Source organism: Grammomys surdaster, unplaced genomic scaffold (genome assembly GCF_004785775.1).
Source record: "Grammomys surdaster isolate TR1022 unplaced genomic scaffold, NIH_TR_1.0 137, whole genome shotgun sequence".
In the NCBI taxonomy this organism is placed as follows: domain Eukaryota; kingdom Metazoa; phylum Chordata; class Mammalia; order Rodentia; family Muridae; genus Grammomys; species Grammomys surdaster.
In genome coordinates this window covers 16,169,372-16,186,666 of record NW_021604595.1, presented here as the reverse complement: position 1 = coordinate 16,186,666, position 17,295 = coordinate 16,169,372, and the positions used below count along the sequence as shown (strand labels likewise).

Below are 17,295 nucleotides of genomic sequence, written 5' to 3'. Positions count from 1 at the left end.
GTCAAAGAAGTGAGATAAGTCACAACTCACCTTTGTAAACCTTGGAGGCCATTGAATCATCTGCTCAGACAAAGAGAATTGTTGACCCTGGGAAGCATGCAGAAAAAAGCTTCCAACTTTCACCTTTAGTCCAAGACCCTTTGGAAAATTCCAAAAATTGAAAATATCGTACTTTGAATCAAAGTTTCTTTCCCTATCCATTACTGTGTGACCTTTCATATGATTTTTCTGTATAGTGTCCTTTAAGAAAGGGAAGATCTAAAAGAGATGTAGATACATATGTTGAAATATATCTCAGATACTATAACATTTTAAAAAAATCATACAAATGATCTCAAAGTCTTTAACCTATCATTTAAAAACTGGTCTTTAAATGAGACATCAAAGGCTGACTAAATGAAAGACATGATTGGAAATGCATTGTTTCAAAAATCTCATTTTGTTCAAATGAAATCATTAAATTAAACATAGCTAAGAGATCAAGTTATGTGGATTCGGATGGCTCAAATTTCTTTGAAATGGCACTTATTAAAATTTGGCATTTATTTAAGAGCTTCCACACGTAAAGTGAGGCCTCTGAAGTTTAAGGTGCACTTTAAAGTGATCCTGAACTTTGAACCATGTGGTAGTGCTCAGAAGCATTTTAACCCTTAAGTGTCTACTGTGCTTACCGCTCCTCTGAGGAATATATATGGGGAATTGTGACATTTCACAGTGAACAGATGATGAAGAAAACTGTGAGGCACCTTTATATTAATTTAATACTGGTTTTAAATGTTTTCATCCTTGTTCCTGACATGCATTTATAAAAATCACTTATGCTTTATTTTACATTTACCTTCAGAGAGGGGAAAAAAGGATCCTTTCCCTTGCATATTGACAACATGTTTTAGAATCTCTGATGTCCAAATTGAGTGCCTTAGAATATAATAAAAAATGTCATATTGCTGATATTACAACCCCCAAAAAGAAGTATTACCTGCCAAGGGAAGAATACAGCTTCCTTTTCACTGGCATACACTTGTGTCTGTATTTGCTCAAGAAATATCTCATGGAGACTATAGGCCACAGCATATACGGCATTGTATATATAGTGTCCCTCTTCACTCATGGCTGGGTCAAAAATGTGTCTAGGCAGTAACACCAAAGAAGCATTGGCTTGGCAATTCTCCAAAAGATGACAATCAAACTCAGAAAATGAGCACTTGAAGAATAAAAACCAAAACTTAGGGAGATAATTGTCTTCTGGGTATTTATAGGGATTAACTGTTTCAATAAAATTTGTGAATTCCATCATCTCTTCATGGTGGTGTGAAAAGATGAAACTCCCATGAAATGACTCTACCATGAAATAATCAGCATGGCTGACAACATCCCAATGACAATTCAAGACCCAGACTTTCCATGTCACCATCTGTTGCCCAATGTGTTGCATTATACCCTGTAAATAACCAATATCCCCATAAATAATTATCACATTTGCTGTTGATTCCTGAATCTCCTCCATATTTTGCCATAATTTGTTGGAAAATGAATTCATGGTTCCAGGGATCAACTTCAAAAAAGCTATGCAGATGCTATTACTCTCCATATCTTTTCTGAATTCTGACAAAATCTGAGTCCCTCTGTGGTCATCTGGGAGGATCAGACCAACCCAAGACCAGCTGAAATGAAGCATCAAAGAAACTATGGCAAATGAGAGAGATGTGTCCTTGGGGGCCATCTGATAGAGAGAATTATACTGTTCTGGATCATTCAAGGTAGAATCAAAAGGTCCAAAAGTGAGCTGTAGAAAAAAAAATTGGAAACCAGAGAAAGAAGACAGGCATTAAACACAATCTCAGTCCTGAATTAATATATGTAAACGATTAGGATGAAGATGGGTTCCTCATATTTCATATGGCAAACATTATAGAGTTTTCCACAAATATTACTAGCAGTTCTTCATTTTAAATAACCTAGTTGAACTCATCCACTTCTCTCTCCTTTCTATTTCATGTAATGGTAATGTGGAGCTATCATCAAGAACCTTCATACGTTCTTTGATAGCTGATTAATCTGAATGATTCTGTTTTAAATTTTCCGATACCTATCATGGCAACAAGGTATACTTGACTTATACTTCTCACACCTAGCCATCACCTGAGGTATTTTGTAGAGTTGTAGCAAGGTCGCAATGTGAGCAGATGTTGCCCATGATGTTCCTGTAAGTGCAGCAGGTGACTTTCTCTTCTGACCACAATAATAGTTAGGTAGGGGTATTTTCATCCTTGTTAGCCAAACCAAAACACCAAGAAGAATACTTTTTTCAGTAAATGCAAGATTATAGAGATCAAAGCCCAGAGTTGTGTTGGGTAGAAGATGAGGGTTTCTGTTGATCTCCTCGATGGCAAATAGCAGGGCCAAAACAAACTGGTAGTTCTTAAACTTATATCTGCGGAGATTTACAAAGAAGGAAGACGTAGACTATATGACCTTTATATTTAGTGGAAGAATTTTTATAATTCAAATGCTAATGTTTTTATAAATCCTTATTTTAATATCTTTTCATAAATGGCTGAAATTAGAATTGACATTTTAATTAGATAAGATTAAGTAAGTTTCTACATTACCAACACTCATTAATTTTAGTCTCAGGGACTGTAACTTATTATTACAATGATTTACTGATTTTTTTATATGTGGAAAAGATTTTAAAAGTCAATGAATATGGAATTTCATATTCAAATATCAAATGTCATAATTTTGCTGTCTGGATCTTCTGACAATCTCTATGCCTTTAAAAGGTCAGTGTATCATGATCAAATCACCCATTTTTCTGGGACAGCATATTATTTAAGGAATAGTACAAGGTTAGGTCAAAGAATATACTGTCACATTTGTCATTTCTATGATTTTTAAGAATATAGTGGCCTTTTACAAACAATGTAGACCAGACTATCCTTGAACTCATGAGGATCTTCCTGCCTCTGCCTCTCAATTTCTGTTATTAATTCATGTGGAACTACACCCACACTTATTTTTCTGACGTGTTTTTGAATTGTGTGTTTCATTTATGTGGATATGTGTCTCTGTGTTCATGAAGGTCAATAACTATGAATGCAAGTCTGATGAGGTCTTTTATTGTCAATCCAAACTTTCCGCATTATTTCACACAGTATCTTTTAATCATTTGTTTAATTACTGCCAGTCTATCTGCCTTTTTTAATTGACTGAGACAGAGTCTGACCATGTAACCCTGGCTGGAATGTAATGTAACACACTCTGTAAGGCAACCAGGCCTTGAAATCACTAAGTTTCTTTCTTTTTACACTTCTCCAATACTATGAGGAAGACAAAGCAGCATACTAACTGAGCCCACTTCTTAGTTGTTTTCAGCACACAAGCTGGTATTCTGGACAGAAAACTTGTAGGGGGGGTCTATGCTTCCTGTTTCATACTATCAGTGAATTACAGGAGTTCATTCATTTTGTTTGGAAAACCTGAACTCAGGTCCCCACACTAGCATCTAGATAATTTTACCTTATTAAGCAACAATAGTGAGGAAAAAAAATCTAACACACTTAATGATGCCAACCCCCCCAAACACACATACACACACACACACACACACACACACAGAAATAGTATTCCATTTTAGTGTCAAAGGGTGCGGTTCACAAAACAAGTTCCTTAAGGTCTTATTTATTACATTTTCTTCATTGGATATAAAATACTTCATATTTAGACATATTTCAGAGTTTCTTAAAGAAAGCAGTACTTTTGTATATTTTCAAGAGATCTATAAGAAAGAATATTTACTTTATATTAACCATACGTGAAAAGCAAAGAAACAGGTCATCTTTATATGTAGGTTTTCCCTACAGAATTCTAGTCTTTTAGTCAGATTGTTTTAGGGATACTTTGTTTGTTTGTTTGTTTGTTTGTTTGCATTTTGCTTCATCACACGTTTACCTCTCTGATTCTTTGTTCTTTCAATTCTTTTTCCAAAACTTTTTCCTTTAGTGTGACTGATGCTTTACCATATATCTGACATGCATGATGGGTCAAAAAACACTGTATTTTTTTTATTCCCTTTCTTATACTCCTTATCTGGCAATCTGCTGAGATTTAATAACTATATGTGTGTTTCTTTTAAACAAAATGAAGTTGTCTAGAAAGGTTGCACAACATGAAAGAAAATAAAAGAGTTTGTATATACCATAATATAAAACAAGTAAGTAAGGATATAAGTGTATTTACCAGGTTAAAATCATGCAAACCACAAAATGTAGACACTGTGTGACAGAATTATAACAAGTAAAGTAGAAATGCAGAGCCTATGACTTAAAATATTTAATTAAAAATCTGCTATAAATATCTCTCATATTATAAACACTACACACCCAAATTAACCAGATAAGAAGATCATATCTCAGTGACCATCTGTAAAATTAGAATAAATATTCTGAGTCACATTCAAAAAGTCAAACATCATATATCTTTCATATTTATTATCTGAAATATATGTCAGTAAGGTATAAGATTAGATCCTACAGAACTTGATGGAAAGACTCCATTACTAAGGACACTAGATATTTATATTAAGAAACATGGAGAAATCAAGCTTATCTTCACCTGGTTGCTTTTCTGTCCTGGCTATATTTTACAGTTCTGGAAGGTGCTTTGGCTGCTACCACAGAAAATAGAAGTAATATTCACCCTTATTCATCTGTGAACCATGAGGGATACAATAAAGACCTGTCATATATGATATACCCTGTGGTACAATAATGGACATGCATGTTATTGTCAAACCCCTCTTTGTTTGATTTGATATGAGGTCCCTAAAATGTTATAGAACACATGCTTGGCATTATTAAGACAGCCAGTATGAGATTAGGTAGGTCATAGACCCAGTTGGAGAATTTATACTGTTATTCTGCTAAATTGACACAGTATGAAGTCAACTCCTAATGACTGATTGCTTTATGAGTGGATTAGTACATCCATCATCCCTCTTCAGAGAAGCTTCTTTCTGCAGTAGGTGGCAAATAATACAGAAACCACTGACTGATCCTGATACAAATAATAATAGATTATGAAGTGGGCAGGCATAACTGAAGCTTACATATCACACCACTACCCAAAGATTGAGGCTTCATGTCTAAATAGAAGCAGGAAGATTTTAAGGAGCAGAGGATGTGAATAACCTCAATGAAACAATATTTTCTATACAAACAGGCTAGCTGCATGTTTGAACTCACAATGACTAAGACAGCATGTAAAAGACCATGTGCAAACAAATAAGACAAAAATAGCAGTATGAGAAAGGAGATAGACATAAAACCTCAACCCTAATTGAATCATTACTGAGATTTTACAATGACTAGGAGAGAGAATCAGTTTCTTCACTGTTAGGACCACTAGGGGGTTATCCACACTAAAGGGAAGGCTCCACTTACAATAGTCTTATCTAACACAAACTGTATTTGATTCAGAAAGTAAGGATACATTAAGTTAGTTGCATAGAGGGGTAAGGGTAGTGAAAGTGAATATGGTAGGATGTTGTGTGGATGAATATTATCAAAATATTTTGTATGAAATCATTTAAAAAATTATAAATACTTTTAAATGCTAAAAATAAATATATCTAATGGATGCATATTTGTCAAAATTGTGAAATACAAGAAAAACAAATACAGCTTTTGCTAATAGACACCATATATATATATATATATATATATATATATAATTTTAATGATTTTATGTATATGTATGTAAGCACAGACCTTCAAATACATTTAGTAGTTTAATCACCACTACATATTTCATGGTAAATTAGCATAAGAGCTCCAAGCCTCCAAGCACAAACCAATTTTAAGGATATGAAAACTTTATTTCCTAGATTTCATCACTTTTTTGATTCATATTTTGACAACACATACTATATCATAAACATATATAATTCATCTATGATAATTAATTTTCTTTAAAATTAAATGTAATTTTATTTGAATGTTTCTCATTATTTTCATAAAGTAGATTTGAAATCTATTGGGTAAACATTCATCTTGATTATTGTACTTAAAGTAGTTCCATGTATTTGAACATATATATCATTTCTCGTTTTATTTATAATGAGTGGAATTTTTTCTTTTTTCCCCTCCCCATCTCCTTGTCTATACAAATTCATTCCCCTTCTCATGTTTTCCCTCTTTAAAAACCAAAGAGGCAAATTGAAAACAAACAAACAAACAAACCATAATATTAAAAATAAGTAGTGAAGCCAAGTTGGATGGTAAACATGATTATTCTCAGCAATCAGGATACAAAGGCAGATGGATTGCTGTGTTCAAAACCAGCTTGATAAACATAGAAAGTTTGGGGACAGTCATGTATACAGAAGGAGATATTATATCAAGGAAAGAAAGAAAGGAGAGAGAAAGAAAGAGAGAGAATGAAAGACAAAGACAAATACAGACAATAAATCATGTAACTAAGAATGGTAGTGTTTTCCTTTAATACCCACAATCAAGGAGGCAGAGGGTAGTGACCTCTGTGAGTTCTAGGTTAGTCTGGTCTACATAGTTAATTCCAGGACTGCCAAGGTTATGTATAACTAGAGAGAACCTGTCTCAAAAAAGCATGAGTTCCCCAACAACTAAGGCAGGGGCTTTCCATGAATCTATTGCCTGTCTGTGGATACCATTCCTCTAAATAGGATGCCTAGTCTGGTCTCAGTGGAAAAGGATGCCAAGTCCTACAGTGACTTAATGTGCTATGGTGAGTTGATACCGAGGGTCGGGGGCCTCTTCCTTCTCAGAGAAATGGAGAGGGATCACCTAAGATCTGTGAGAGGGGTCTGGGAGGATGGGAGGGTGCGATCTGGATGTAAACTGAATAAATATATGAATTAATGAAAAAAGTAAAACAGTGAAATGCACATGTACACTCTAACCCTGCCAAACAGACACACACACACATCAAAGTGTTTTAATTAGGGTTATTATTTGTTGGATGAAACACAATGACCAAAAGCAAACTGGAGGGTAAGGTTTAATCTGGTGTCATTATTATATTTACTAATCCTTTGATGAAACACCATGACAAAAAGCTAGAAAGAAACATTTTTACTAGCTTTTTGCTTCACATGGTAAACCATCATTGAAAGAATTTAAAACAGGAACTCAAACAGGACTAAAACATGGAGGCAGGAGGTGACAGAGAGGGCACAGAAGGCTTCTATTTACTTGCTTACTGATAGTAACTTTCTCACCCTACTTCTTTACAGAATTCAGTAATACCAGTTCATGAATGGCTAGACCCACAATAGGGTGAGCCAGCATTCACCAATCACTAACTGAAAATGTCCTACAGACCCATTATTATGCAGGCATTTTCTCAACTGCTATGTTCTCCTCTCAGATGACTTTAACATATCTCAAGTTGATATAAATGTATCCAGCACACTTGCTTTACATTTCTTCATCACTGTTCATTATTAGAAAAAGTTAGGACAGGAACTCAAATAGAGTATGAACTGGAAGCCATGGATCTGTGATCCAGAGGACATGTAGGAACACTATTGATTGTGTTGCTCATTGCCACTTGCTCAGCCCGATTGCTTGTAGAAATCAAGACCACTTGCCCAGGGATGACACCCCCCACAATAGGCTGGGCTCTACCCTACTAAGAAAATATCATACAGGCTTGCCTTAAACCTGATCTTACTTACTGAATTGAGTCATCCTCATCTTAGGTGACTCTAGTTAGTGTCAGATCAACATTAAACATGAACAGGCAACACATAAAGAAATATGAGACAAAACTCTTCACATATATTAGATGATAAGAAAATATTTAGAAATTATTAATAATAGATTAAAGGAAAGTACAAGATAATAAATGCTGAAAAATAATGTTAAGTTGCTATTTACAATATTTTCATTAGGTTAATAATAGTAACAGAACATTCAGACCAACCAGTCAGAAAGGTCAGAAATCTGAGAATGTCTACTGCATTGGATAATTTAGGTTGAAAATCAGAGTATACTTCACAAATTATTTACTCATCCAATTAGAGAAGATATAATTAAAACATTATATAATAAAATCATCTCATAATCCATTAATTTAATAGAAAATTAATCTACAAGGGTCTGAATTTCCATCTATTTTTGTAAGTGAGACTTTGGAATAAATGGTAGAATATTTTCTACAGAGCTGACAATGACTGACTTCAGCACTCACTAGAGTCAGACTCTGACAAAATTCTTTACATCAGAGAGGTTGCTATACTCTTGATGGACTTTTGGGATTCTGGCTGTGCTGGATATACCTCTCTATATTACATTGTCTTTGTTAATTGTATTGAGGAATGAGGAGCTAGCAAACACAACCAGAGTGCTACTTAAAAGAAATATCTGGAGACAAAGAAAAATCAATGGATACATAAAAGGAGACAACAAATTTGTACTCCGGAAGTAAAGGAATGAGAGTCAGATACATAGTTATCTTCAAAACAGGATTTAGAAGACACTCAAGGGCCATACTGACTGTATACAAAGAAAAGGCCACAGTACTGCAACTTATAGAAATTGAGAAATCAATAATAACTCCCCAAGCCAAAGTGGAAGAGTGGGCTCAGGGTCAAGAGACATCTGGGGATGCGTCCATTTTCACTGCTAAGGCACAGAAGTATAAAAATGGAAAAAGAAATCTAGGGTAATTGTTAGACACCAGAACACTGCCCTAGAAAACTCGAATTTGCTTCATTTTATTTATTTTTATTGTGGAAAAACATACAAATGATTTAAAGGTATACAGAAATGTGTTTGCAAACTGCATTGTATAAGACAAATTTGTTAATCTTTTTTAGGAAAAATACTGTTTTCCTGTCGTGAACTACTTTTGTTTTGGTTTTGACAATAAAAAAAAAACTGATTTTTTACTAATATATAAGCATTTCATTTATCATGGACAAGCCATACTCTCAAGGCTCCTATAACTTTTTTCACATGGAGACTTGTTGCATGCCATAAACAAAAACAAATACAGATGTGCGTTAGTGCATGAGCTGAAAGTACAGAGCAGAGGAAAAGGAAAATAACAAGGGCCATTATTTAAGATAAAGCAGAAGTGGCTCCACCCAGCATCCACAGTCTGCTAGACATGTGACAAATTTGTGATGTTTATCTAACATAAAATAAAATCCTTAAGAAATTAGATATACCTTGATTTGTTATATCAGTATATAAATAATTGCATTGAGACATAAAGTTTGAATCTGTGGCCATCTTTGATATTTTAGTTTGAAACTAAATATGTCAAGATCCCCCAAAATACCATGATTTTTACAAGATATTTCCTCCACTGTTTCCTTGATTTTGTACCTAACATCTCACCCAGTTTTTAACAAATACACGCTAATGTCACTCTGAGCACAGTTTACATTTATATGTATATTTTCTTCTGTAAATCTCTACCTGTTGTGTTCCTACCAATTTGTTCATATGTATTTACAATTGCTAATGCTCTGTTTCAGATTCTTTTTACATTGTTCCATAGGATTTGAAGTATCTGTGTGGGACAAACATACTTGATTTCCTCTATAAACAGAGCCACTTGACTCTATGTTGTTGAGATGAACTATAGTACAAGTACTTTAACAAATGCCAATGTGGGCATGCCCCTTTATTTTCAATTGTTCAACTATGTGCTGCCAGAGGTAAGTCCTGTCAAGACATTTGGCTTTTTCATTTCTGTGACCCATTACCTAGTTTGTATAAGTAAATGCTTGGCATTCCTCACCTGCTCCAAACATAATTCTCCCAGATTATGGTAATCATTTTAAAAAGCAAGCTGCCATGATGAAGAACACATAGCCAACAAGGCTAAAAGGCAGCAGAAAGGAATGGGCCAGCCATTGTCCTGTTGCTGATTGGCTTAGATTGGATACGTAAGGAGTGGGTTTTGGCAGAATAAAGCATTGATGTTACAGTCCAGGGCAGAACAATGGAGCAGAAGGATTGGCATTCTGGACAGACATGAAAGATAGAAGCAGGGTAGAAAGGTACAGCAATGGTAGTCACACAGAGACATAGAGGCTGAGTAGTCGGGTTGAGTCTGGTAGGCTAGGTGAGGAATTGCTCTAGTAAACAGGCTAACAGCATTAAACTATGGAGATATCTCCATGGCTTTATTGTTAATCACCAAATGGAACCTCCAAAAGCCTCAAAATAATCTATTACTAATTTCTTTAAAGAAATCAGACTTTTCTAGCACTATTCCTTAATCTTGCATATCTCAAAAAGGCTAAAAAGTAGTCTTAAATGACCACCTTCACAAAAAAAGTATCTTGGTGAGCACATACATATAAATGAGGAAAAGCAATGGAAGCATATATGGCAAAGAGGTAAACATTTAATATCTGTATCTGAGAATATAAAATAGCAAAGAACCACTGAAAAGCACATAACACAAAATGAGATACTGTGTAGAGGAGAAAAGTGCTCCCGAAATTTAATGCTGAGAGTCCTGTTCTGAAATCACCTGCATGTGACATAGTCAAAACTTATCACTCTAGAAACATTCCAGGCATTTGAGAATCTGCATTCACTGACATCATCTTTTCTCAAAAGAGAACACTGAACTTGAAGAAAACTGGGAACTACCAGGTGATATCTAGACTAAATTATTTATCCTGTGGAATCACAATATTGACAATTATCAAATGATGCTCCATGCAGGACAGAGGAAGATCATGTTTCAGTAGCGTATGAGGAAAGGCAAATGAATAACATCAAAAGTATCACTTTTTCTTTGAAAGAAAAAATAAGTACACATGAAAATATATTTGAAGAAACTTGGGAAAAGTAAAGATGGATTATGAACACTAAAAGGAAGTTTTAATTAAGACAGCTTTTAAATCCCCAAAATTCTGAGGTAAGAATGAATAATTGTACTTACTGTATGTGAATGTCCTGGAAAGCATTTGGCACATATGTATGAGGAACATTGTTGCCTGTGTAGAAAATATGAAGAGGAAAAAATGCACCAATAGTCACATCTCCTTTATGATAAAAATCTTCCATGATTGTAACATAACATTCATTATCAGTAAAGGAACACACAAAATTGGGAAAATAAAGGAGCCCAAAGATAAAAATCCAAAATATTCTATTAACAAACATACCTGCCCAGTCATAAAACTGGTATATACAAATCTAATAATGTCCATCAGATATATATTTGTGAATATGTGTAGATCTAACTTTATTAATGAGTGTAGTTGTCACACTATTTACCTCAAGTGCTTACTGAAACTTTTTGTAATGTCATTAAAAAGTATGAAATTCTTTCTTCCCTTCGGCACTACATCTGAGTCCCTGACTTCTACTTAAAAACAAGTAGAAAAATATGTTTTGTATCTTCTCTAGCCACAGGCACCATGACTTAAGGCAAGATGGTAGACAACAAGAGCTTAGGGATCAATTTTATAATTGAGACGTTTTCAACAAGTTTGAAGCAAAAAATTTTTTTCATATGACAACATTTTGGCTGATGAAAACATGCTGCACCATAGGTAGCCATAGACACATTTTTGTCAACTGTTCAATCTTCCACATTAAGTCTCGAAACTCCACACAAAAGGTCCATATTAATAAACTCTGAGCCAGTGTCATGTTCCTTGCACTATTATCACATACAGTTAAAATCCATTCCTCAGATTTCTGTTTAAAATAATTAGCAAAATCAATAAGTTAATTTTTTAGTAGTGTGACACATTATGTCATGGATTAAACTTCCCATACAGGAGCCTGATTTGCCATGAGACCATTTACAGACTAGAGGCCACTGTGGGCGGTCCCTTAGGGACATCAGTATTGTCTTGTCTGGCATTTCTGTCAGACAACGTTCTGGCAGTTTAGCATAGAGTGAATTATTAATTTTCTCAGTCAAAGGTAGAAAAGGTTACACTTAAAGAGTTGAGGCTTATGGTAAAGAAGCTACTTCCTCAAGTGAAAAAGACCTGTGAGATTATAAGTCATATAAAGTTTTCACCTTAAATAAGGTCATTTCACACAAACACCTCCCAGGTTATAGGATCCCTTTCTTTACTAATCACTTCCTTTACTTTAAATGCCAGCACTACTTGTGGCTGAGTCTGAATATTTGTAGTAATTCAGCCAAACTTACAGTGAAAGCTTCAGTTTGAATTTCCCTAGCTTGCGCTCAGTGGTTGTAGAAGAGCGGTTTATCATTCAGACCGTACTCAGAAATCTTTATATTGTTTATGTGCATCTCTAGCCAGTAAACTTCATCACTAAGTTCCTTTTAGTCCCATACCTTATTCTGACACAGCAGAATTTGTCTTACTTTACCATAGAGGTCATTCCTAACCTTTTTCAGTTCATCCAGTAAGACTAAAAGGAACCTACCGGCATAATTTTCCTACAAAATGTCAAAAGTTTTATATTTAGAGTCAACAAATATGTTGTGCTTAACAATTAATGAATTAGGATTATAAAATTACTTTTTTCTTTCTGTTTGTAAAATAGCTTACACCATGGGATTTAGTCCTCTCTGAATCCCCAGGAAAGGCTTTAGTAAATGGATTATCTTTATTGACTATAGTAGTCAGTAGATTGGAGAGTCTATTCCAGACCATTAAAAGGTGCATTCCTGTATTGAGATTCTCTAGATGACTTCTGGGGAAAATAGTTTTAATAAAGATTAGTTAGAATAATATATATATATATATATATATATATATATATATATATATATTTCAACAGAACATTGTCTATATATACCTATCTATCCATCTAATCCATCTATGTGTATATATACATATATGTATGTATATACATACAGCCGATAGATAGATAGATAGATAGATAGATAGATAGATAGACAGATAGACAGATATATACATACATATATACATAGGCAGATATAGATATAATTTTATAAATCCTATGATGGTTAAACAGCTAATCTAACAATGGCTTGCTATAAATGCACAATTGAAACAAGCACTGGTTGCTTAGCTCATGAAGCTGGATATCTCAGATGGTCTTCAATATATGTTAGAATACACAATAAGACTAATAAAGGGTTAAATTTATAGCAAAATGAGAACAGCCAGCAAGTGACAAAGGCTTTTTTATTCCATTTTCCTCAAACAGAAGGTGTGTATCTCATTAGAGGTGGGAATTCTCAACTCAAAGATACAGCTTCCAGTGTCCATCTGCACACCTGACCTGACCCTGTGCCGTAGCTCTCCCCATACTAATCCTTCCCAGATAGTTTGTCCCCCAGGAGTGGTGAGACACCTAAACTCACAGGCTCACAATAGGAACAAGCTCCAATCAGAGACAGCAAGACCACAAAACACCAGAGATAACCAGAGTTTGAGTGGCAAGCACACAAAAAAGCAACAGAAACCAAAGCTACATGGCATCATCATAACCCACTTCTCCCACCACAGCAAGCCCAAGATACCACAACAAACCTGAAAAGCAAGATTCTGATTTAAAATCACAGTTCATGATGATGATAGAGGACTTTAAGAAGGACATAAATGACTCCCTTAAATAAATTCAGGACAACACACATAAACAAGTAGAATCTCTTAAAGAGGAAGCACATAAATCTCTTTAAGAAATACAGGAAAACACAAACAAATGGGTGAAAGAATTGAACAAAACCATCAAGTATCCAAAATTAGAAAGAGAAACAATAAAGAAATCATAAAGAAAGACAACACTGGAGATAGTAAACCTAGGAAAGAGATTATGAATAATAGATGCAAGCATCACCAACAGAATACAAGAGATAGAAGAGATAATCCCAGGTATAGAAGATACAATGAAGACATTGACATAACAGTTGAATAAAAAGCAAAATGCAAAAACTTTTAACCCAAAACATCCAGGACACAATGAAAAGGCCAAAACCTAAGAATAATAGGTATAGAAGAGAGCAAAGATTCTGAACTCAAAGGACCAGTAAACATCTTAAACAAAATTATAGAAGAATACTTCCCTAACCTAAAGAAAGGGATGCCTACAAACATGCAAGGGCCTAAAGAACCCCAAATAGATTAGACAAGAAAATAAATCCCTTCTATCACATAATAATCACAACACCAAATGCACAAAACAAAAAAAGAATATTGAACACAGTAAGGGAAAAAGTCAAGAAACATATGAAGGTAGACACATTAGAAATACACTAGACTTCTCAACAAAGTCTCCAAAAGCCAGAAGATCTTGGGCAGGTGTCATGCAGACCCTAAGAGAACACAAATGCCAGCCTAGACTACTATATCCATCAAAACTCTGAATTACCATAGATAGAGAAACCAAGATGTTCCATGACAAAATCTAATTTACATAATATCTTTCTACAAATCCAGCCTTACAAAGGATAGTAGATGGAAAAATCCAACACAAGGAGGGAAACCATACCCACAGAAAAGTGAGAAATTAATCTTCTTACAACAGACCCAAAAGAAAATAGCTATGCAAACATAATTCCACCTCTGACAACAAAAATAACAGGAAGCAACAAACACTGGTCCTTAATATCTCTTAACTTCAATGGACTCAATTCCCCAATAAAATGACATAAAGTAGCATACTGGATACCTAAAGAGGAGCCAGCAATTTTGCTGCATACAGGAAATGCACCTCAGTAACAAAGACAGACACTACCTCAGAGTAAAAGGCTGGAAAAAGTTTTTCCAATCAAAGGTTCCCAAGTTATAAGCCAGGGTAGCCCTTTTAATATCCAATAAAATAGACTTTCAACCCAAAGTTATCAAGAAAGATTGAGGAGGGACATTTCATACTCATCAAAGAAAAACTCTACCAAGATGAACTCCCAATTCTAAACATCTATCCCCAAAATATAGGGCACCCACATTTGCAAAAGAAATGTTACTAAAACTCAAACCTCACTTTGACCCTCATACAACAATAGTGGGAGATTTCAACATCCCACTCTCACCAATGGACAGGTCATGGAAACAGAAACTAAACAGAGACACAGTTAAACTAAAAAAAGTTATGAAACAAATTGATTTAACAGATATCTATAGAACATTTCACTCTAAAACAAAAGAATATTCCTTCTTCTAAGCACCTCTTAGTACCTTCTCCAAAACTGGCTACATAATTGGTCAAAAAACAAGTCTCGACTGACAAAAGAAGATTGAAATAATCCCATGCATCCAATCAGATCACCATAGATTAAGATTGGTCTTTAACAAAAACAAAAACAACAGAAATCCCACAGATACATGGAAGCTGAACAACTTTCCATTCAATGATAATTTTGTCAGGGAAGAAATAAAGAAATTAAAGACTTTTTAGCGTTTAATGAAAATGAAGATACAACATACCACAAACTTATGTGACACAATGAAAGCAATGCTAAGAGGAAAACATATAGCTCTGAGTGCTTCCATAAAAAAATTAGAGAAATCATACACTAGTAGCTTAACAGAACATCTGAAAGCTTTAGAACAAAAGAATCAAATATACTCAAAAGGAATAGATGACAGAAAATAATCAAACTCAGGGCTGAAATTAAACAAATAGAAACAAATAGAACTATACAAAGAATCAACAAAATCAGGAACTGATTCTTTGAGAAAATCTACAACATAGACAAACCCTTAGCCAAACTAACCAATGGGCACAGTGATAGTATACAAATTAACAAAATCTGAAATGAAAAGGAAGATATAACAAGAGAAATAAAATAAATTCAAAAAATCATCAGATCCTCCTCCAAAAGCCTATACTCAACAAAACTGAAAAATCTGAATGAAATGGACAATTTTCTAGACAGATACCATGTAACAAAGTTAAATCAGGATCAGATAAATCACCTAAACACTCCCCTAACCCCTAAAGAAGTACAAGCAGTCATTAAAAGTCTCCCAACCAAAAATAATCACAGGACCATATGGTTTTAGGGCAGAATTCTATCAGACCTCAAAGAAGACCTACTACCAATGCTCGTCAATCTATTCCACAAAATAAAAGCTAAAAGAACACTAGCTAATTCATTTTCTGGAACCACAGTTCCACTGAAAGACATGCAGTAATATTCTGGGAATATCTTTTCATTTTAATCTATAAGGGTGCTTAAGATCATCCACAGAAGGTGACTGTGATTTACCTCATGCTCTATTAGGAGTGTGATTTTGCCAGTGGCAGATGGTTTCTGGCATTGTGTGGCTTTTGCAATTCTTAAGAATTTTCAAAGGATGTATAAATGTCATGGCCTTGAGAAGTGTGGTGTATTGTTGGTTATTGTTTGGTCACTGTTCATCAAGGTTTATTAAAGAGCATGAACTGGAAGAAAGTAGAAGTAGAAAAACAAAGAGGAGAAGAGGAGGAGGAGAAGGATACAGATAAAAAGGAGTGGAGAAGGAGGAGGAGGAAGAAGAAGAAGAAGAAGAAGAAGAAGAAGAAGAAGAAGAAGAAGAAGAAGAAGAAGAAGAAGAAGAAGAAGAAGAAGAAATTATTATTATCCAGAGGTGAAGATCAAACTTGATCCATGGAACTCAACATCCTTAATCATCCAGAATTAGCCAGAATGATAACATCAAACCCTTTCCCTTCTATTTCTTTTCTCTCTAGTGTAAGGGGCTTGAAAGGGTAGAAGAAAATGGAGAAAAGTATGAGAAACAGAACCCACAAATTATCCAAAGAATAAATATATCATACTGATCAATAATGTAAAAAAAATCTGGTTATGGTTAAAAGGATATGAAGAAGAGTATAGGCATTGGCCAAAGTCTGTCTTATAGTTATATGTTTTGTAATCTGGGTAAAAGATACTTATCTGAGAATTAGTAGAAATATATTATGTTTAGATTAATTCCATGAGTATCGACTTTTACACTTCATGTTTATCATTTTGATAAGAGTTTAGGACATAATTACTAGGAAATGATATATGAAGGTCATTAAATTTTTGAGAGTTTTCATAGTAGCTTACTACATGATATATTTCAAGATTCACTTGATTAATGAATTCGACACATTAATCTAAATTGCAGAATCTATCCCAGAGTGGAATTAATTGATGAGAAAGCTATACTAAATTTTGATCAAAGTTCAAATGATGGCCTGTGGAATATTCTTCTGAATTTGTAGCTCTTCTTTCTTTAGAGGTTGTTCAACTACCAATTGATCCCATATTATCTAAAATTATTGCAATAGATTAAATGTATTCCATTTTGTGTTACTTTGTAAAATTTTCTCATATTACTGTGTACTATAGTCATTTCTT

General features: G+C 34.3%; 2 protein-coding genes across 2 annotated transcripts in view; both read right to left on the bottom strand.

Annotated features, from left to right (window-relative positions):
* LOC114617551 (serpin B9-like) overlaps positions 1–17,295 on the bottom strand; it is a 166,664-nt gene that overhangs the window by 66,485 nt on the left and 82,884 nt on the right. The window lies entirely within an intron of this gene.
* Positions 1–17,295, bottom strand: part of LOC114617501 (vomeronasal type-2 receptor 116-like) — a 107,570-nt gene that overhangs the window by 11,863 nt on the left and 78,412 nt on the right. The window contains exons 3-7 of the mRNA XM_028763088.1: positions 12,331–12,435; positions 10,951–11,207; positions 2,143–2,434; positions 980–1,786; positions 31–258 (exon numbers count right to left, since the gene is read on the bottom strand). Coding sequence (XP_028618921.1) covers positions 31–258; positions 980–1,786; positions 2,143–2,434; positions 10,951–11,207; positions 12,331–12,435 — 1,689 coding nt within the window. The remainder of the gene's footprint in view (positions 1–30; positions 259–979; positions 1,787–2,142; positions 2,435–10,950; positions 11,208–12,330; positions 12,436–17,295) is intronic.